Source organism: Siniperca chuatsi, linkage group LG12 (genome assembly GCF_020085105.1).
Source record: "Siniperca chuatsi isolate FFG_IHB_CAS linkage group LG12, ASM2008510v1, whole genome shotgun sequence".
NCBI classification, from domain to species: Eukaryota; Metazoa; Chordata; class Actinopteri; order Centrarchiformes; family Sinipercidae; genus Siniperca; species Siniperca chuatsi.
In genome coordinates, this window is record NC_058053.1 from 9901067 (window position 1) to 9923732 (window position 22666).

At 39.6% G+C, this 22666-nt stretch overlaps 2 protein-coding genes across 2 annotated transcripts in view; one reads left to right on the forward strand and one right to left on the reverse strand.

Moving 5' to 3' along the window:
• LOC122885477 (general transcription factor IIF subunit 2-like) overlaps window positions 1–22666 on the forward strand; it is a 45000-nt gene that overhangs the window by 18514 nt on the left and 3820 nt on the right. Inside the window, exons 5-7 of the mRNA XM_044216592.1 lie at window positions 19130–19211; window positions 20881–20980; window positions 22261–22404. Of these exons, the coding sequence (XP_044072527.1) occupies window positions 19130–19211; window positions 20881–20980; window positions 22261–22404 (326 nt within the window). The remainder of the gene's footprint in view (window positions 1–19129; window positions 19212–20880; window positions 20981–22260; window positions 22405–22666) is intronic.
• On the reverse strand, window positions 1658–3811 carry kctd4 (potassium channel tetramerization domain containing 4). Its single transcript, XM_044216591.1, has one exon. The coding sequence runs from the start codon at window positions 3407–3409 to the stop codon at window positions 2633–2635; it is 777 nt and encodes a 258-aa protein (XP_044072526.1). The 5' UTR covers window positions 3410–3811; the 3' UTR covers window positions 1658–2632.

Sequence of the window (22666 nt, forward strand, 5' to 3'; positions counted from 1 at the left end):
ACTGTGGTGGCAGCAAGCCAGGACAACTTACTGTCAGTCATTACAGCAGGTGGTGTGAAGGTGAGAGTAGAGCTGAGCACTTTTTTATTAAGTGTTAACCAACAATGCGTGATAGACATTATTGTATGATGACATTGTGAGAGTTTTCTTTTTTTTTTTTTTTAACAACTCAATAATGACCGTTGCCATCAAATTCTGACCACAAGTATAAGTCTACTGTCACTGAACACTGTCCAGCTCCAAGGTTACTGTGTCAGGCTGGAAGAGGTGGTAGGTCCTGCAGGATTCCTGTAAGACATTAGGACTACTGCACAGTGTCTTTGTGCAAAGGATGGGAAAACCAAGTCTTGAAAATGGACTGTATGCCACAGTTGTTTCAGCTTGATGTAAGATTATTTGTTTAAGTTAAATTCAGAAAATCAAAGTAAAAAACATATCACCAATATGTTCTATGCAGATGCATCAACATGATCACTTTAGAGATGAACTTAACACCAGGCTGAAAAACATTGTTTCACTGACCCTCTTCTAGTTAAGTTTAAGTCTGATCAGTATCACTGTTGGGTATGTTCAACTCTGTTGCACCTGTAGCCCAACAGTGATGTCAGGATGTGCAGACCACACCCTGAGTACACGACTACATCACCGCAGCAAAGTAAGAACATCAGCCGATTACGTTTGACAAAAACGTTTTCAGCTGATGTTAAGGTGGTGGTTAACATTTAAAAGCGTTGACTATTGTATTTATCCAAGTTGCAGTCATCGGTAGAAATAATTACTTCAGGACATGATCAGCAACAACAGAAGTCATGGGACGGGGCAAAACGGAAAGAAATTTTCACTTGCGTCACCATCTAGTTTTTTTTTTATATCATCATCATGATGTGAAAATGCTGAAATCGAGCAGCCTGATAGAATCGATTATGTCAATAAAGAACGCTGTTAATTTCTGTAGGTTTCTGGAGTTAAAGATCCTCCAGTGGCATTGATTAATTAAAGCCACTTTCAAAATGAGTTGTCTAAAGTGGGTTTTCATCTGATGTCTTCATTCAGGGAGAAGAAACCCAGGAACATTACACCCTCTACTGTTCTGACACCTAAGATGTGTAACAACATAGAATATGCTGCACATAGTGTTATTTTTGTCCCTGTGATCCTTGAATTTTTTGCACACCTTCTAGATTGTTCCAGACGTGGAAAACAGTGTTTAACACATGCTGAGAAGTGTTAAAGGAGTAATTTATGCAAGGAATTCTGGTTTGATACAGCTGAAAGTGAGAGCCAGTTCAGTGTGTCTCTACCACTTATTTGTGTCAGAATATTCTGGAAACTTAACCACTGAGCCAGGCGGGAGCAATATTAGTGTTAACAGTTACACACTGTGCAGACTGTAAGTTCATGTGGGTCAGGATTAAAGGGTGATCAGTATACCTATTATTATTATAATTATTATTATTATTATTATTATTATCATTATTATGCTATCGAATGCAAGCAAATAGTCATGATTCCAGTACATTTCTAAGACTGGCTGTCTGATGATGTATATAATTGATGCAAAGTAACTTCTCAACATTATTACAAGCAGAATTCGACAGGCTTCTTACACCAAGCAATGACACAGACCTTTGCAGATACACTTCAAAATACTTTCCAATAGTTTCAGTGTCACTTTTATTTGTAAAATTATCACATTGAAAAGTAATAGGCATTGTTGTGACTTCACAGAGGCTCACAGCACTAACAAACACAGTTTATTTAGTGCACATGCATCATGCTAGATTCAAAGCCCTTACAATAATCACGGTTCTTTGCACTAAAACTCAACTTGTCGACTTGATCTGAGAAACACTTCATGTTGCTTCAGTCTGATTTGGATGTGAAGTTTGTTAGTCCATCCAAAACAACGTTAATGCGATGCGGTTTACCCTTCAGGCTCCAGAGAGGCTAATAAACTAAACACAAGCTATTGAACCAACTAAACACAGCACACACAGTGTATAGCAACACACACACGCACACACAGACTGTAGTAAAAGCTGAGTGGCAAAACAGTGCACGTCACGGCTGGTTTTGAAGGCTTTTGCAACCGTTGACAAAGCAGCAGAAGCAGTTCTTGTGCAGAGACAAATCCACTGATAAAGCTGTCTTTCAGAATCTCACTTTGATCCCTTCGTCTTCTCTATGGAAGGATTCACTGTTGGCTTGTCTTCATATTACAGAGTGGTACTTTTTGTGTGATGTCTAATAAAATGCAATTTCTAAAATCATAAATGCTAAGTTGATCTGGATCATTCTGAATTTTACAAATACTAGCTTACAAAGCAGTGTAAAGGTTGATGCCAAAATGCCATTCTGCTGATAATGGTTGACTCACCCAATGTTGCCCCAAATTTATCAAATCCTGTGTTTTTAAGTCAGCATTGTGCAGTAAAGATATAAACACTGTTCCGTGAGACAGTCCAACCCACCCGTTCTCCTTCTCCCACCCAATAGCATATTACAGCTCAGCACATACAAGATCTTCAAGCCAATACCTTACGTTAGCAGGGTGGATATGGAATCAGGCACTACTCTTTTCCCTCTCTGCCTCCCCCTCTCCCCCTCTCTCTTCCCTCTGTTTCCCTCCATCCTACTTGACAAAGTGCAGGGCCTCAGCCGCCACCACGGAGCCTTTGCTGCTGTCGAGGCTGGTGATCAGCTTGAAGCCTGATCTCAGTGCTAGCATCACCGTCTCTAGTTTCAAACAGTCAAGTGTGCACAAGAATGTGCTGTCCTCCTTGAGTACGAGCCGCGAGCCCGGCTCAGACTTGATGAAGTGTCGGAATTGGATCACATTGGACGACACCACAAATTCTTCCGGAAAGCCGTCCAGGCGGCTCTTGGAGATCTGCACCAGCCGCCCTTTTACCTTCTCGATGAAGGCGTGGTCGCTGCAGTACACCTTGAGGCCCTGCGACCTCTCATGGCTATCTGTCACCTCCAAAAAGGCGGCCTCCCGCTGGGCCGCCCTCTGACTTTCCCACTCGACCACGGCTTCCACCAGTTCACTCAGACGGTAAAAATCGGCCTCCCGTCGCAGGAGCCCTGCCTCCCGGAAGTCGTCCGGCAGCTGGAGCTCTCCGGTTCGGAGGTAGTTAAGCACATGGCGAAAAACTGGACCATCTCTATCGATGAACGGGTTGCCCATGGAATCGGTGTGCTGAACCGGCTTCTTACCGTTGGCCAGCTCTTCCAGAAAGGAACCCTGGTGCTTGGCAAGGGTGGTCCGGTGGGCCGTGTACAGGAACCCCCCTACGTTGAGGGTGATGGTGCCTGAAGACGGCTTCTTGAAGCTCTTGCTGGGCTGCAGCAGGTCCGGGTTGATGTGCCTCAGTTCACTTTCCATCCTTCTGAGGTTCCATTCCATTCTCGAGTCACCCTCTCCAGCCTCGACCCAGCCTCCTCAGAGCTGGTGTGTCTGCCGTACAAATCGTCTGGGTTTTTTTCTTCTCTTTTGGATCTGGCTGTGTGAGTCTTTGCTGCTGCTGCTGAAAAAAATTAAAAGGTGTTGTCAGCTGTCGTGTAGTGAGGGTGAATGTGTTTGAGAGTGTGTGATGGTGGATGGTTGAGTGCTGTCTGGCAGAGGAGCTACAGTGAACTGGGAGCTGAAAACAGACTGGCTCTCTGTGCTGCTCGATGTCTCTCCTCTCTCTCTCTCTCCCTCTCTCCCCCTTTAGGAGTGGGTGGGCAGACAGCATCACATGCAGGGAGGAGAAAGAGAGGGAATATGAGAGCAAACAGAAGAGTACGGACTCCAGGAGCGCTTTCTTTCTTTCTTGCTCTCTTTCCCTAATTATCTCTGATAAAAAAGGTGCAGAGCAGAGATCTAGCAATTAGCACACATACACACACGCACACCCACACACACACACACTCCTGTCACCAGATGGAGGGGGGGGAGGTTTCTTCTATAATTCTTGTGGTGTGAAATTTATCAGCTTGTGTGAGTCTGAATATGAAATTCCTTTTGCAGCCAAATCCATCTGTTTACCACACAGCACTACATGTGAACTGGAATCTGTTTGAAAAGGAGTCCAGTTTAATTCGGGGGTTTACTGACATGGTTTTTCTGTCTCATGTCTGGTTATGACAGGGAGAAGTAGAGTGTTAGTCTTATGTAAATGAAAGCAACAGGGTATGCATTTATGTAAATATAGTGTTTTCTTTGTTGCAAGGTGTAACAAGCTGTCCACTGTCTCAGCGAATGTTGCTTGTGTGTGTGTGTGTGTGTGTGTGTGTCTTGTATGTGCCCTGGCTTTGGGGTCCTGGAGGAGGAAATGGACCAATTACAGTCAATGATGGTCTGGTCATGAAGGACAAGTAGGACCTGTAGCCCACCTCAGGGGAACTGTGCCAGACGGGTAATTTGGTACAGATGCCTCATACCATCACTGTGTGTGTGTGTGTTCCACATGGCAGTGTCTATTAACTGTGAATGTTTGAACCACCTTCATTTTGCCATATTTCATGTTCCTCAGTGTTTCTTTAGGCATCATAGCATCTTATGAGAAATTACAAAACCATAGGGGGAAAAGTAGAAGATGGCACAAAACAAATGCTCCTATGTTAAAATGTCTGTACTGCCCATTAACTTATTATTTTTTTATACACACACACAAATGCACAAACACTCATGCAGACAGCCTGCACACTAAATTTGTTTATGCTTGATTCTGACCCTGACAACAATCCTGTTGTAGAAATATTTCAGTCCAGATGGTTTGTAACCTACTTAAGATGTCTTTTTACACCAGGGAAGCAATGCCAGTCTATTTGCATAATTTATCAGCACAGGAGTGTAGCAATGACAAAATACCTGGATTGTGACAGTATTTGTCACTGCAGGGCAGCAGAGACAGTGGGCTTGATTTGCAGGGATGTTTATATCTCAGACTGCTCAGTGGCAAAATATTGTTTATTAAAGTTTTTCACTTCCTTTACTATTTATTTACCTATAAATCATTTGGTGTATAAAACATCAGTAAATTGTGAAATGTAAATGTCCATCCCAGTTTCCCATAGTCCAAGGTGGCATCTTCAAATGTCAGTCCAAAAGATATTCAGTTTATTACCATAAAAGACAAAGTAAAACAGATATTAACATTTGAGATGCTAGAACCAGTGAATTATTCTTTAAAAAATGACTGAAATGATTAATGGATTATGTAAATAGTTGCTAATTTATTTTCTATCAATTAACTAATCAATGAATCCACCAATCGTTTCAGCTCTGATTACATAACAATTGAATGATGCCAGTGAGGAAATTAGGCTGTCACACTTTTTAAGTAGTAATGATATACAGTAAAAAAGTTATAAATAAGTACAGAGTAAAAAGAGGTAGTATACACATACACAAAATTCTAATAAAGATGTGTTAAGTAGAACTGTTGGGGGGGTGTGGACTCCAGCAGAACATGATGTACAAAGCACTTGCAGAACCTTTTGTGCATCATGAAAAGCTGGACAGTTTAAAGAGAAACAAAGTGACCCTTTTTATATATGTCATTGGACCACTGAAAACAGTTTCTACACGTTGTGAGAGTGACTCAACAAAGGAGCCATACAACCGTGGTGTTAACACTGACCCAACAAACATAAGAGCTTTGCGCAACTACGATACACCGATGGGGGGATGCTACTCTTTTACCAGTGCTGCATGCAAGTTCACTCATAGTTCGGTAAGTGTTTTACTATGGGCTGATGCTTACTTCTTATTGTGTGCATCAAGCCACCAGCTCTCACTTAGCAAATAGTTTGATGAGGTGCGTTGTGTTCTGGTCCACATCGTTGAGAAAAGCTCAGCAGCTGTACGGTCTTAGTGATGCTCAGATTCACCCTCTTGGCAGCCACGATCCTGCCCTTTTCGAAGTCCTTTGGACCACACTTGAGGCCTCTTCTCGGCAGTCCGTTCACATGCAAAGTAGATGTAGAGATGAAGGTGCTGTTGCACGCACCTGTTTGATGAAAAGGGTTTATATTTTTCTGGGCCCATATTTATGAAACTTAAAAGAAATACAGTTCAGAATGCTCCAAAGAGAATTTGAAGTATATCAAATGTGTGTTTGGTGGTCAGAGCTTACAAGAAAGCAGCAGCTGTAAATGTTACAGTAAGCTAAAGCTACCCTTTTCTGAATTATATAGCGTATCATTTATCACGATCAATGAGGTAATGTACAGTCATTTCAAAACACATCTCAGAAGATGCTCTTTGTTTCCGTATTGCACCCAACGACAATAGACTGCTCTTAATCAACTTAACAGGCCACATTAGCACTCATAAATTAGCATTTTTAAGTCAAAAGAAATTTGCTCGGTAGCTAAGTTTGCGAGTAGGAGGAAAAGTGAAGGATTTTTACTTTTATCTTTCATTTAAGTCCATCATTTTACCCAGATCCCTAAATGTACATATATGTATGCTTGTCTCTAAAACATATGAAAAGCATATTCAAAATTTTATTTGAGATAACACAATCATGGAAATCATCCCAGCTCTTTTCCCCAACAAACTAAATAAGAATAAAGTGAAGACACTTTGTAGACTGCTTATTCTCCTTAAAAGAAACAGGGAGCAACAGGTGTGTTACATTTGTGCAACAGGTTATCAACCAGTTACAACTCAGAGCTAGTGCTGTAAATGGAAGTGCATTGCATAGGAAATTATTGAAGATTCATTTTAAGTTCAACACTCGATTCAGACACAGTGACTGCAACATTAATTGATGTGGGTTACTGAAAAGCTGCTTTTCTTTCTGTGTGTGTGCGTGTGTGTGTGTGTTCATCTGGGAGAAGATCCCAGAGTATCAGCTCTCTCTGTCTACGCTGTGATTTTCTAATCATAAGTGATTAGTGGTATCATCATCAACAACACTCAATTGGAATTGCGAACGAGGCCAAGATGCAGCAGAGAGGATTGTGGGAGGTTTGACCTGCTTTCTGCCTCATGTGCATTATAACTGGCTCATCGAGGACGATCGTTATCTTTAAAGTCAGTGAGAATCTGTTTGTCACAGCTGTTGTATCTTTATCAAACTGACAGCATCAGACGTTTGAATTAAATTTCCCAAAATGCTGCTAGCAAGAACTCTCCTCTCTTAAAGGTGGTGAATTATTCATAGAGCTGCTGCAAGAGCTTGTGGTGTAACATGGAGTCACTGACTGCTGTGAAGCTGACATGGCAACCACTTAAAATAGGGTCTTGTATGAGCTCAGAGCTGTCAATCTCTTGCTTCTATCTCTATTTATTATGGAAGTCTATCTACTGTCTACTGTCTGCGTGTGTGCTGGGGGTAAAGTTAATCTGATAGATCAAACTGATCAGATATCAGCATTATATTTTTGAATAATCAGACATATCGCCCTGGGTTTCAGTGGCGCATTAATGTCACATGGTCTGCATAATGGACTTTTTAAAATGTTGAATTTTAATATTAATCTTGAAATATGAGTAGTCAGGAGATTCAATACAAAACTTATAAAGCACTTTGCATACAGTGGTGAAATATTTAGTGATCTACAGTCATATAGGATACAAAACAACTTGAACAGTAATAAAGTATAAACAAAACTGAAACAAAAGCACATAGAAAAATCAAAGAGGCAAAGAGAGCTGCTAACTTAGCTGTAGATTTTCATTGTGGTCCTTGATTTGTAGATAGCAAAGGTGGCTGAGTCCAGGTGACATCATACTACCAACACAATAACTACCTATATCATCATCAATAAAGTCCAACATAAAAAAAATTAATTATAGAAAAGTATAACAATAAGATTACACTTCAAAGGTACGAAGGTGGTCCTTGAGTTACTCTGGGGCTCTGTTATAAATATTATGTAACATACTGAGTAGTAGTTCAGCCACATCAAACATGAAACCATTTTTAAAAAATTGCAATGTAATATTAAGATATTCCCTGTTTTCCTTTTTAAAACCCATGAAGCACCATTTAGAAAAACTTGCAAACAGCAAATGAGTTCGTAAGGGTGATAAATAGACCTACAGCAGTCCAGTCGACTAGTAATTTAATTGTCCACCAGTTTTCTCTGTGTTAGTAGCACTTTGAAGCCCACTTGTTGCATATGGATGGTGCTAGTTCATGTTAAAATCAAAACGAGTGGGCTGAATACATTTACAGACATCGGAAAATCACTTCAAAGTTAATGAATGGAATCATTAAATTTCCTTAATGAAGCAGCCTCTGGGCTTGGTAGAGATGAGCTCTAATGGAAAATTATATTTGGAGATCCAATCAGTGACTTTACCCCCCCTCTCCTGTTGCTTCCTTGTTGTCATCATGTATAGACAAGGCTTCGTCACTACTGTGTGTGTGTGTGTGTGTGTGTGTGTATAAAGGTGAACGAGTAAAGCTAGTCTATATGTTGCATTTTATACTCTGATAGAGTAAATGGCAGTCGCATGCATGAAATTTGATTGCTAGATCCCACATTTCTGGAGAGACTGACATATTAGGACCAAGTAATGCTAACGTCCAGGGGACAGATACATAAAACTCTGTAAATTTATGACTAAAACTCTGTGTATGCACAAAGACAGAAAAATGCATATCATCTCTTTTAATCAGATTTCTAAAGCCGTGCATACGTACATTTCTGTTTTATGAATTTCAATAATTATCAAACTGGATGCACAGACACAAGCCTGATTTCCACTGTCACAGTTAATCACAGATGGATGTAGAAAAACTGGTGCAGAATACTTCGGTCTGCTGCACCAGTCTTTAGACCTGTCAACTAAAAGAACAGCAGAGAATTATCGCACTTTCACTGATTGTGTTGCATTGGCAAGGTTCTCCAACAAGGCCAGAGCAGCTGTCGTTATGCATGACCATTATGCTTTTTATAGCACCTGTATCATTAATTTATCACATGAACTTGTAAACCATCACCGGCAGTGATATCAGAATGGTGATGCAGTTTGATTTGCTCACATTGAAACAGACTTCAGAAGGGCTTCACAATCAAGGATAATATGACAAAATCATAAACACTAAATAAAATGATGCCTCCAGTGTAAATAAATAGAAACCAAGTTGTGGTATCAAGTTCTAAATGCGTCTTTGCAACTATATTTTTGTTGATATTTTGAAGTGAAATGAGTTGGCTGACATGAGCAACACAATACTTGTGTCTTTTCAGTGAAGTATGTAATGGGTTACATCATACTAGCACATGTTTATTGTTCATGTCTATTTTTCCAGTATTTTACATATTGTTCATATCATAGTCTTAAGATAAAGGTCAATTTTATTTTATTTATTTATTTTATTTATTTATTTTATTATTAAGTGCAGTCCAGTCGTCCTTTGTTGGAGGGGTTGCCTGCAGCCATTTCCGTGTGATGGCTTTTAAGCTAGCAGCCAAAAATATTTTAAGGACATATTCATTCTGTGTTTGTCATTGTGATTTTGCCCAGGTATGATTTAACAAAACAAAAGTGAGTTAGCTGGCGAGCTAGCTGCTAACTCACTAGCCGGCTGGACTAGCATTAGTCAGTCACAATATCTCCTGGCGATTCTCTCCATTTTCTCTCTACTGTTCTGTTAACACCCCCCTGGCATTTTTTTCACCATTTTACACCATTTCATTCAAGAGGGTGAATAAAGCTCTCCAAGCTAATGTGTTTGAAACTGACCATTAGCAAGCTCGTTGTTAGCTCGGTCACTAGTGGGATAAAGTGTTTGCACAGTTTATTCAAAAGACGTATTGTTACTCTCCACTCCTGTCTCATAACTGTCGCTCCTTATTTTTCCACCTCCACTTCGTCAAATCACCGGCGCCTGACTCTTGAAAACCATGTTTGTACGTGCGTACATTCTCGCTGCACAATTTTTTTTAAAAATAAAAACCTGTTTACACGTGGGAAATGACGTATGCATGTTTTTTGTGCATATGCATCTTTTATACACCTTGCCCCATGTCTTTCTAAAGTATTTACAAACTATTCCTGAAAACTAAAACCACCCCAAACCTAAAAAATCACAATTGGCATTATAACCAGGAGGCCACCAGGCTACAGTCAGATCTGAGTCAAGATCAGAGGCAAGATGGTGGTGTTTTAGAGAAGCAATGAAATCATCCCAAAAAGTCTTATTGGAGGATGATCTCAGAGCAGAGAGCCGGGCAACATGAATAGCCTGAGGCACAGTAACAAGAGTAGCTTATGCAATGGATCAGATTGGTAGACGCTGAATAGAGCTTAAGGCTAAACCTTGAAAAGGAAAAAAGGAAGAACTGTTAGGCTGCAGTGGTTTTACAGTACTGAAGAGGAGCGTCCATGTTGTATGCTGATGGTCTTTGACAAACACATTTGTATTTATTGCTCTAACTCTAGTATATGTAGGCTCGCTGTGATTGTTATATGGTGAAACATAGATGAGGCGGGATAGTTTATCCAGAGACAGTGATGGTGGATGGTGGCCTGGTGGGCGGCGAGCTGTTTGTTGTGTTTTAACATTAGGAAGGTCAGAGCCTTGAGGAAAAGGCCTCGGAGCAGATGGAGAGCAAGAGATGAGCACGAGGGGGTGGACAAGTGACCTCCTCACCCTCGCATCTGTCTCTCTCTTCCTCTTATCATCTTCACTCTGCCATTTTTCACTTCTCTGCTCTTAAAGAATTAGCTAAATGTGTAATGCTTTTTAAGTGTCTTAAATACAGTTGCAGATCTTACCTGTTTATTTATGTTTTCTACCTGTTTATTTATGTTTTCCTAATTTCCCTTTTATTGTACTGCTTTCATTATTATTATTATTTTTAAATCAGGGTCAAGATGGTATTACCACTTTTTTGATTAAATTCTCTAGTCTTATCCTGTATATTATTCTTTAGTCCACACTGTATTAATATGGCAAACTGTAACTCATGCTGCAAAATAACTAAACAACACTGGAAACAAAGCGTCTTAAATTTAGTGAACCCATTATTGAAACAGAAAAAAACAACAACACAAAATGTGGCTGCTGAAAACCAGACTGCTTGAAGACACTCAGCTTCTGAACCACTTATATCTGAACCACAATGGAGCTGTGACATAAACTCTGAAGTGAGGATGCCTGAAGTTTGATTTATTTATTTGCAACTTACAGTATATTTGCCCTTTTAGCTACAGTGCCCAGTCATGATGACATGAGTTGATGGATAGGTCCACCCAACACCTCATGTCTTATGGTGCCCTTTGGTTGAATCCTTATGTTTTTGGTGACCCCCTGAACTTTCTTGTAGATCCACTCACAGTGGCAGAGATGCAGACAGGACAGACAGTAACAGGCCCTGTGTCACATTTAAGACATGATTTAGTGCAGAAACAGTTGTCAGCCTTATTCTTATTGTGGATCATCACTCAGTAGAATCTAGATTGAGTAGATATTAGTATGTGTCTGCACGGGCTTGCTGTTGTTTTGACATTATTTGTGTTAAATTCAGACCTCTGTAATTTAGAGTATGACATGATTGGCAGGCAGAGAGCAAGTGTGTGTGTGTGTGTGTGCGTGTACTTGTACTTGCTACATAGTGAGGACTGAAACACGTTTTTTACCTACACAGTGAGGACATTTTTGGAAAGTGAGGACATTTTGGTCCGGTCCTCACAACTTCAATGGGCTGTTTGAAAGTTAAAACTTGGTTTTAAGGGTTAGGTTAGAATTAGGTTATGGTTAGGGTTAGGCATTTGGTTGTGATGGTTAGGGTAAGGGGCTAGGGAATGCATTATGTCAATGACAGTCCTCACAAAGATAGAAGTACAAGGATGTGTGTGTGTGACTAAACAATGTGGGAGAAGAGTGATTTATAGAAAAACCCAAGAGTGAAGTGCATATAGGCTGTTATCTCAGTGCCACTGTTTTGTTCACATGTAAAGGAAATCAAACCACATACATCCAAACAGCAGCTAGCAGCTGCCGCTCAACACCATCAGGTCAAAATGTCCACTTTTACACAAAAAATTAAACTAGGACCTGAAACAATGAGAAGCAGCTGTCAACGGTGTGTCATCACAGAGCTGTACCATGACAGGAATAAAGACCTGGTAATCCCTTTCTCTTCTCTTTCTGATGGTATTACCTCATTACAGGTGGTATAACATCATTAGAGGTGATGTTACGTTGCCGGGTGTAAACAGAGGATATCACCCTGGACAGGGACCTGCATTTGGACCCTGAGGCAGCCGTTAGTGTCAGAATTTTTCTAATAAATACAGAATAAACTGTCATGGAAGCTATCATGCCAAACTACCCATGTCAATCAAATCTAAAAAGAAGTTGTCCAACCTCTCAGTAAATTAGAAAGCCATGATGCATACAACACTAGTTAGCCATTTTGGGAAAATGCTTATTTGCATTGTTGAAGAAAGTCTGCAACCTCACAGTGACAACAGGACACCAGGAAGGTTCTGTGCCCAGCCAGGATAACCACAATTTATTGTTTTTGCACTTCTGTTTTTGTACAGATTAAACAAATGAGATATAAAGTGTTAATTAGCTAGCTTTAGAGGTGCTGGTAGGCAGATTTTGTTACATTTTGACAGAGCCAGGCTGTTACCCCATGTTTATTGCAGTGTTACAACATGCACTCAAACATACAAACACATGAGTGCACATGTAGTATGCACTCAATACAGAGACATTACTAAGAGCTCTGATCACGCAGTGGTACTGTTTCCAGTCTTTGTGCTAAGCTAAGCTAACAGTCTCCTTGCTGTAGCTTCATATTTAAAGGACAGACATGACAGTGGTATCAATCTTCTCAACTCTTGCTTTTCCCATAGTGTTGAACTATTCCTTTAAGTCAGACAAGTGCTTTCACGCTGGAGGTGGAGTCTCTACATGGCTCGTACGACATGTCTGGACTACTCGTAAATTTAGTTCGTACCTAAGAAATATTTCTAGATAAAAGAAAATTGGTGAATGTGACAAATTCTCTTAAGTCACTTGTACGTGCTACTCAGGAATGAATCTGTTCCTCCAAGTGGTTTTGCATGAGGCCCAATGTGTCTGTGGTATCTCATAGATATTTAGAAATGACAGCAGGAGCAGCTGCCCGACAGAATGGAAATCCACCATGTGGCCGCATCGAACAGTTGTGATTTTTGTGTTGTGTAAATCTCAGCCTCAGGTTTTCTTCATCAGATAGATAGTAATAAAGTCTTTATGCATTTCTGAATAACAGGTGCGTAGGAGAATTAGGATACTGAGTGTCTGCCGAAGGTGTGGACCAAAACACTGATCCAGCACTTAAGAGTTTTATAGTGAAGCTGACGTGCAGGAGTTTACTATTCATCTCAAGTATTCCTCCCACACACAGAAGCCTCTCTATCTAAAGTATGTGTGTCTTTCCATGTTTACAAAGGCATTTTTCTCCTTCGTTCAGTGTCCCTCTGAATCCTGGAGAGAGGAAACAGGAAGACGTGAGTGGCAGGAGGGAACCAGTCCTCATTTCTTTATGGCCTTCGTGAAATCAAACAAGGTGTTTGACTGTGACTACTGTGCAACAGGGATGTTGGTGTGTGTCAGTAGTCCTGTGCATGTGTGCACACATGTTTCTTGTGTGTGGGTGTGTTTTTAGACATATTTCTGGCAAGCGCTCTGGCACTCACCAGCCAATAATTGCACATAATTGCATCCATTTGTGGAAAAGGCAAAGATGAACATTAGTGAGATCTGTGACACGTACTGCAAAGCGTTTGTTGCCTCAAGATTAAAGACAGACTCTTGCATGACACGTAATATCAGGTGGCATGTGATGGTTACTATGGTGACTGTGGCAGTGGCACCTGCATTTGTTCAGCTGTGGTATGACTGAATACATCAAGACCTATTTTTTGTATATTTCTGTATATTTTATTCCGCCATAGAGCTCCATTAAAAACACATAAATGAGCCACACTGTTGCACTGGCTGATATGTTCCTTTATTACTATTATTATCAACATGGGCACATCAGTTGTTTTTGTGTCAATACCACATACACCGTGCTCTGTAAATACTCATTAGCGCTCCAAATGTGTGTTAATCCGCAGTTGAAAATAGTCCTCAGCAGAGGCATTATTTACTTCTGTTTCAGAAATGTTATCTTAAAAACTACAGTGGCCAGCTGTTTTAGCAAATTACTGAGTCTTTAAAAAAAATTCAACTATATATTTGTGATCTGTTTTTACAGATTGAAGTCTTGGGAAGGAAGTTCCACAGTGAGAGTTGGGAAGTTGAAAGGTATTGAGAGACATCGTAGGTTTTGGTCTTTATTTGTTGACAATAAGAAAAACATAGAATAAGCTCAGCCTTATCCTTTACGTTGGGAGACGGGTCAGTGCAGCACACCATTTTTACACAAGATGTTTTTACCAGGACAGATTGAGCCTAATGCTGCTGTAAATTTCCTTTGTGAAAGATGACTCAGGTTTACTAACTAGCACCATGAGTCAAGTAGCCACTTAAAACAAAAACTTTTCACCAATATTCTGTGATAAATGAAACAGTAACATCTCACCAGAAGTTAGGCAGTGCTTTAATAATTCACATAATTCATAACACAATAAAAAATTTAACGTTCAAAGACACAAAATTGCATCATAGTTATACCAAAACAATCAACCAAAATACACAAAGAACCGGCCAAACATACATAGTTGGGTCTAGTTGGGTTTCCCAAAAATGTATTTAACACACTCAGCAAGTTCGTGAGGCACTTTGGAAACATTAGCACCCAATCTGAACAAAGAAGGTGTGCTACACAATACATATATACATACATACACCATTTCCCTTATTTCATTGTTCCCTGCGCCTCGATCCTCTTTTGATCTAGTAATCGATCAGATCTGACATTATTAAGGACATTCCAGTGCTCCTAATTCTGCTAAGAGGAGCAAGGAGTCTTCCCAGAGGAGGCTTGAGCGAGACAATATAGCAGCATCCTGCGCAGAGGTCATCACACATCTTTACTTGAAACCTGTTAGTGATTGGATGCCGCAGTTGATTTGGACTGCTGTGAAATCACATCACCACAATACTGCAGTTTCATACCAGCATGGACTGACAAAGAACAAAACCATCTGTTTTAGTATTCCCAACTTCTACATTTTGTTTTCTTATGTGCCTTATGTGTCTTTGTGGGTATACCTAAATGTTAACTGCAGACCTGATTAACAAAAGAACCAAAAAATACATTAAACACTTTTAATTATCTATCGATGTCATTTATATATATATATATAAATTAATAATTGCTGTTTTCTTATCAAACATAACATAACCACTAAATTATTTCTCCACATTTCTGGCATTCCAATCATAAATCATTAAATAGTGACAAGGACAGCTTCAATAAATGATGGCATAAATAATTAACAAATAGAAATATGCTTTGCTGCCAATAGAAATGGCTCTTGTAAGCCCAGTGTCTGAGCAGTGAAGTACCCTTAAATTTAATTGTGGTTTGACAAACGTGGTTCGTCATGTAGGAGGACATCAATAAAACAAGAACAGCAGTGGTAATATGCACCCCTTGTTATTACCTTGTTATTATCTGGACAGTACATCACATTATCTGTGGAAACAAAAGACACCACAGAGCAGTTGAAGCCGACTGTTAGGTGATCCTGCGGTGTTGGCATCATCACAAACTGACGTTGCTTCAGATGACGATGAGAGGGTGAGACGTCTTTTCCTCGCATTTTGTCTTTGCATTTCTCCCCCACGTTTTGGGTGGGAGAGACTTAAGACAAAAAGGAAAAGACGTTAGTGAGGGAAGTGTGAGGACAACGGAGGGAATTGGCACGTATCCCTGGAGGATTTACCAACTCTTATTTTACAGGATTTCACATCTGAGGATCCTTAACTGTTCATGGAAATTGTAAGAGAATGTTAAAATAAGTTTGACAGACTCTCTGCCTCCTCCACAGGTCATCGGGACCTGTCAATCTGTTCATTATCAATGCCTCGCCACCTGTTTGTTGACCCCTACAGCTCCCTTTAGACTTCCTCTCTCTGTTTGCCCTTTGAGTGTCTCTCTCTCTGCTGGTTTTGTCGATGCCAAATCGTACAACAATGCACAATAGACCGAGCCGCTGCCAATATAACGCCAACGCTCACCAACTGGACTCCACCATTTCCTGGACAGTCGATTCAAAAATTGCAAAGGAAAAAAAAAAAGTAAACCATGAACGCGGCTCCCAATACTGATTGGAGAGGAGCAGAAGATTTAGGAAAAAGGTTAAATAATTAACTAGAGCACCGTATGAAAGAACAGCTTGAAAAATAAATGCAAGAAATGCGAAGACCATATTCAAGGTGAATCAGAAATAGCTGAAAACGTCACATTGAGAGGAGAGGCAGAGTTGTGAATGGCTTATTGATGGCTGACTGGCAGTGGTGGAAGAAGTATTTAGAGCCTTAAGTAAAAAGACCAATACCACAGTATAAAAATACTCCTGCATTTTAAATCCTGCTTAAGTAAAGGTACAGAAGTATTATCAGCTAAACGTACTTAAAGTATCAGTATTAAAATACTAATTCTGCAGAAATGACTGATATTATTATACATTGTTAATGCTGATGCATCAACGTGTAAGTAGCATTTTACTGTTGTAGCTGGTCGAGTAGCTAGTTTGTCCAGTGGTTCTCAACGTAAGGGTCGGGCCCCTCCAAAGTCCTGCTACTCTTCTGTACTGGACTTGTAGACTTTAAATCTTTGCTTTCTTGTGAAACATTGGATAATTTGACCTCTTTCGAATAGTTATTAAAATTAAAACCATGTGAGAAGTTTAGAGGACAAATGTCTCTTTGGTAGAACTGCTAACAACTGACAGACATCTGTGACAAGGAGCCCCAACCAGACATTGCTTTTTTGTCTTTTTGGTCATAAGTCAAAATGGTTCAGGACCTCTGGTTTAATCTATCTCTGTTGTATTTTATAATATATATTATATTTGTCAAGTATTTTTTCGAGTAAAATCTTAATCTGAAAAGTAACTAGTAACAATATCTGGCAAATAAATGTAGTGGAGTAAAAAGTACAATATTTCCCTCTGAAATGTAGTGGAGTAGAAGTATAAAGTAGCATGAAATGGAAATACTTAAGTACAGTTCTTGAGTACTTGGTTACTCTCCAGCACTGCTGACTAGACCATAATAGTTTGTTGCATTTTATCAATCTAATACCTAATTATACATTTTTGCACATTTGTTAAAATAGAAAACAACTGGATGACATGTGGTACATGTCCAGTCACTTTATTCAGCTCTTTGTAGAAGCACCACAGCAATTACAGCTACAAGTATTTTGAGGCTACTTCTGCCAGCTGTGCACACCTGGATTTGGGCAATTTTCCTCTCCTGCTGTGTCAGATTGGATGGTGAAGCGCTGGTAAATTGCAGTCTTAACGTCTGAACACAAATTGTTAGTTGGGTTCAGCTCAGGTTCAGGCTTTGGCTGCTCGAAGGCGTTCAGAGACTTTTCATAAAGCTTTTCCAGCGTTGTAATGACTGAGTGATTTGTGCCGTTGTATTGATGAAAGGTCAAATCCGATGTCATGTGGCTTTTGTCCAGGTTTGCCATATTTAAGACTATCCCAAACCAGTTAGTGAGTGGAGGAAGTGGACTTTAAAACCCTTATGAATATGCACAGGTGTTAACTCATGAAACTAAACTACCTGAGACTAAACTGAGTGCAAATGTTAGGGTTGCCTGAAATCATCACATGTATTTGAAGTACATCCTTGCTATTGTGTCAGACATAATAACAATTGCTATTGTGTTAGACTGTGTTGTCTGTGTCAGAGGTGTTGATTGTGGTGCTGTTAAACTGTATTGCATAATATGATACAAAAACATGTTTTTAATATTTATCTCTTCTCAACAAAAACTAACTATGATAAGATTCATAGATGTAGAAGTTATTGCAAGACTGCTGTATTGTACTATATTTAGCTGGGTGGACCTGATAAACTAGCAATGCAATGGATGCTAAGAACACAATGTATTTGGGATAATTTGGTGAATAAAATGTCTTAAAATAGTGCAAATTGCCCATCCCAAGTTCCCAAGGTCCAAAGTGACGTCTTCACATTGTTTGTTTTCCAAAACCCAAAGATATAATTAGTTTATAATGACATAAAACAGAGAAACTTTCTGGTTTGAGAAGCTGGAACCAGAAATTGTTCGGCATTTGTGCTTAATAAATGTCCCAAATAATCGTTCAGCTAAACAACTGATCGACTAATTGTTTCAGCTCTGGAGGTTGTTTGCTCAGAAACGGTGCACAATATGATACAACACCTGGAAGAGCAGGGTGGCTGTTGGTGTGTATGTTAACTCACTGTGAAGCAAGTGGCAAGAGCACAATCCCCCAGTTCACCTGCTCATTTATACCCTCTTAGTACGGAGAGCCTCCACTGCTATGAGTGTGTCATAGGAGTGACACTTTGGTTCGTCCCCAGTCGCCCTTCATGACAGTTTTGGTGAACGGCCATGAAGTGCTGCAGAGAGGACTATACTCTTGGCACTTTGTCCCATGTCTGCCGGGCTCTGTTAGAGTGAGCGCTGGGTTCTTGGTCTCCTCCATCGCTAACTGAGCATCCAGTGAACTTATGTGAACATGTGTGTGACTTTCTCATGTCATATTCATGGTCTTGTCATACTGGATGGATGTTAGACACTGGACAGATTCTCATGTTTACGACTTGCGAGCGCTCTCATTAGCGCACAATTTAAGATGGTTGTATGACTGCAGAATCGTGTGAGGTTTAAAAATATGCATGCATTGATAATTTAAAGGTATGTCCACTGTGTTTAATTGAATGATGGACTATGGCTGATGTGAAGTATGCATATTTATTTCAAGCACTTCTGTATTATAGAAAAGTCTATAGAAAAATGCCATAAATCATGCCCTATCGGTTGAATGTATTTTCTCTGTTTTTATGGGGTGTTTTGAAAAATGGAAAAAGTATATTTAAGTTATTTAAAGAAGTTTCACTAAACATTAAAGAGTTTTCCTTTCTTTTTCAACAAAATCAGTGTGTCTGTGTGCATGTGTCTGAATCATGATTGAGCAGCTGAGTCACTGTCTTTGTTGTAGGAGAAATCAGTCTGGAGGGGATGGTGGTGCACAGAGCTGAATGCAGACCGGTCGTCAATGACAACTACATGAAGCTGAAGAAGTGAGTGAACTTTGAAAATGTTCAGCTCAGAAATGCTGCAGTTTGGCGAGACTGAATTACGTCAAAATCAAATAAGGTTAATTTAAATGCAATGTGCCCTCTGGTTCCATTGGGTTCGAATAATGGGATATATGTAGGAAAAAATACATTGACATACAGCGAATGGATGTTTAAAACAAAAATACCAACACTCAAACTTATTAGAGATATTCCTGGCAGCAGACAACAACATATTTGTGCAAAAAAAAGCTGCAGTTTGAAAAACTCAATGAAATGCAGTGTGTAATATTTAAGAATATATTTTCATTGCATTTCCATTACAGTAAAGGATCAGACTGACTATTGATGAATTATTCTTACAATTTGTAGAATAGTAAACACACACCTGCATAAAAGAGTCAGGGCAGCAAGTGTTGTGAATTAATTCCAACAGGAGCAGAGAAGCTGCGAGGTGTTGACAGGGGCATCGTTGCAACTGTTCATTTGTGTACACTAAATACTCGAGTCCACTCTGCCTTTTTAAATGGTTTCTGTCTCCTCTTCATTGGAATCCGTTATTCCAGCTAGTTAATGGACGGTATTGCTATAGCAACCACATCACTGTGGCAGATGCACTGCTACAATACAACCCAAGGCAAACACACAACACAGTTTGCTTTAGTGTGTGAGACCGTTTCTGTGTCAGCCAACAAATCAGTAAGACACATTACAGGAAAGCACTTTGACTGACGAGCAAAAAAGTGTTCCCTCCTGGGCCTCATAAACGACTTTTTAAGATTTCTACGCTGATCATCGGGTTGGGATCCTCCTTGGATGTTACAGGATGGTACTGTGATGTACTCTAGAGTACATACTGAACTTAGATTTGTCCAATTGTGTTTCATTTCTGACTTGACAAGGAAAGTCTTCACTCTTCACTCCAGTTTTGTAATCTCCTATTTGGATGGCAGCTGACAAATGTCCCTCCATCATGGCAGGCTACAGGATATGCAGGACATTATGTTGTCATAGCGGCGTGTGTGTGTGTGTGTCTGTGTGTGTGTGTGTGTCTGTGTGTGGACACAATTCAAGAACAGTTTTGGTAGAAACTTTACTACAGGTTCCTACTGTAGATAAAGTGATCATATGTAGTACTTTGCCATATTAAAGATTGATCTGAATGCCGCTTTAAGACATAGTCAAATCACATTTGTTATTTAGAAAGAGTTATATGTTCTTCATTGATTGTCATATATATTATATTAATATATTGTATTCATTTGCGATGCAGTCAGTTTTGATTTTGTGGGTAACATATGGTGGATGAAATGTGAGTCATCTACAAAGAAATGAGATATAAATAGTTTCTAATGCATCAGCAAGCTTCACTAATTGCTTCATTAGCATAACTGTTTATGGTTAATATCCTTATGAATATATCATGTGATTATGGCAGGACATCAGGCAGCTGCATGAGTTTCAGTGAGCGCCCGAGTCAAGATGAATGAAAGTCAAAAATAAATAAATATAAAGCAGAATATCTTACAGAGCAGCTGCCATTACTTATTTGGTTAGTTGAACCTCAAGGTGCTGACAGTTGCCTCCGTGCCAACAGGCACATCTGTCAGCGGAGATCAAGTTAGATCACAGAAAACACAAAGCGAACTTTATCTCTCTGTGTGTGTGTCAGGCTGCAGATTAAAGAGTCCACAAAGCCTCAGCGTTTGTCACAGCAGCTGGAGAGAGCCATCACTACCGTCTTCAAGCCTGTAGCCAACCACGATTTCAATGTGAGAACTCATACTTGCAAGGCTGTATGTGTGTGTTTGTGTGTGTAACCAGTTTGATTTAAAAACATGGTACGACCAGTTTGATAAAGTGATATTGTTACAAAATGCTTTAAAGTAGAAACCAGTTGTTGCACTGAGGTAGTGGTGGTGGTTGCAGGGCTGACCTGCACATTGAGCTAATAAAAATGTATCTATAGGTCTCAAACTGTGTATTGTGTCAAACAACAGTCTGAATCAGCTTTGTAAAAGTTGGGGGAACTGTAAATTATCACCATACAGTGTTTTTTGATAAAATGTGATCACCACTTTTTTTCAATTAACAGTTTTGAAATGTATTTTTTCCCTTGCCAAATGGAAAATTCCAGAATTTCAAGTCTGTCAAATGTGAAATTTTTTTTTCTTAATTATCTATGATGGACTGTTGTTCGGACAAAACGAGACATTTTATGACATCATCTTTAGTTAAGGGAAATTGTGATGGACATTATTCAGTGTTTTCTTTTTACAGACCAAATTATTAATCGATTAATCGAGAAAAATAATCGTAACACAAATTAAAATGAAATAGTCGTCAGTTGCAGCCCTAATAATGTCTCTTGTGGCTCTGGAGGAGCTCTCTAAAGGCTGAGGAAATTACCCTGATGATGTCATAGTGATGTCTTCAGGGTCGTCTCTGCTTGGGCTTAGAAACTACTCATTTTTAGCAGAAAGCTTGTGTTACAAACTGTGGCCGTGGACTTTTAAAGACTTACCAGGCAAAGACGCAGTTGAGTTGCATTATGGGAAGTGCAGGCTCCAGTGTTTTGGGGGCTTGACCTATAGTTGAGACTAAAAGTCAGGATATGTCAGCCTCTGCTGCTCTGATTTTGACATTTCTTGTTTTAATTTGTCTTTTGTAAGTCAGCCAACTTCATGAAAGTGCAATACTAAATTGCTGGAGTGACCCTTTAATGTCCACTCGATTAACTACAAGTACGATTAGTGAAAAAAAGAAAATACATTAACCAGGTAAAAACAAGTTTATTAAATTTGAATGTAACATGCAGCTTTAAAAAAATAAATAGGAACTAAATACATTAAAAATGAGCAGAGGGATCATAACTTCACATTTAGATACAGATATACTGTGTATTTACATGTGTGTATTTTTTCACACTTGTATAGATTCTGATTAAATTGTGACATTAGAATCAAACCCGAATGGTCAGATTAACATTAGTAATATTACAAGTGTCATTATTATTAATATCAGTAGTAGTAAAACTTAGTATAATTCTAAGGTAGAGTATGAGAAGAAGAAGAAGTCGGACGGGAAGATGGTGAGGGCTGAGCGACAGGTCGTGTTGGACATGCTCTTCTCTGCCTTTGAGAAGCACCAGTATTACAACATTAAGGACCTGGTGGACATCACCAAACAACCTGTGGTGAGCAACACACACACACACACGTAACAATATCGCTGGAAAGACCAAAAAAAAAACAATACACCTGCCCACTATCCACCTTGCTTTGTTAAATTTGAACAAATCGCCCACGGCATGACGTTCATGCCTGTTCACACAATCTTTTGTGGCTGAAATTTGTGCCAACATGTATACACACACACACACACACACACAAACATGGGATGAATCGATACAGTGCAGTGGATTCGTTCCAGCTCGGCGAGAACAGCAATGTGTAGGT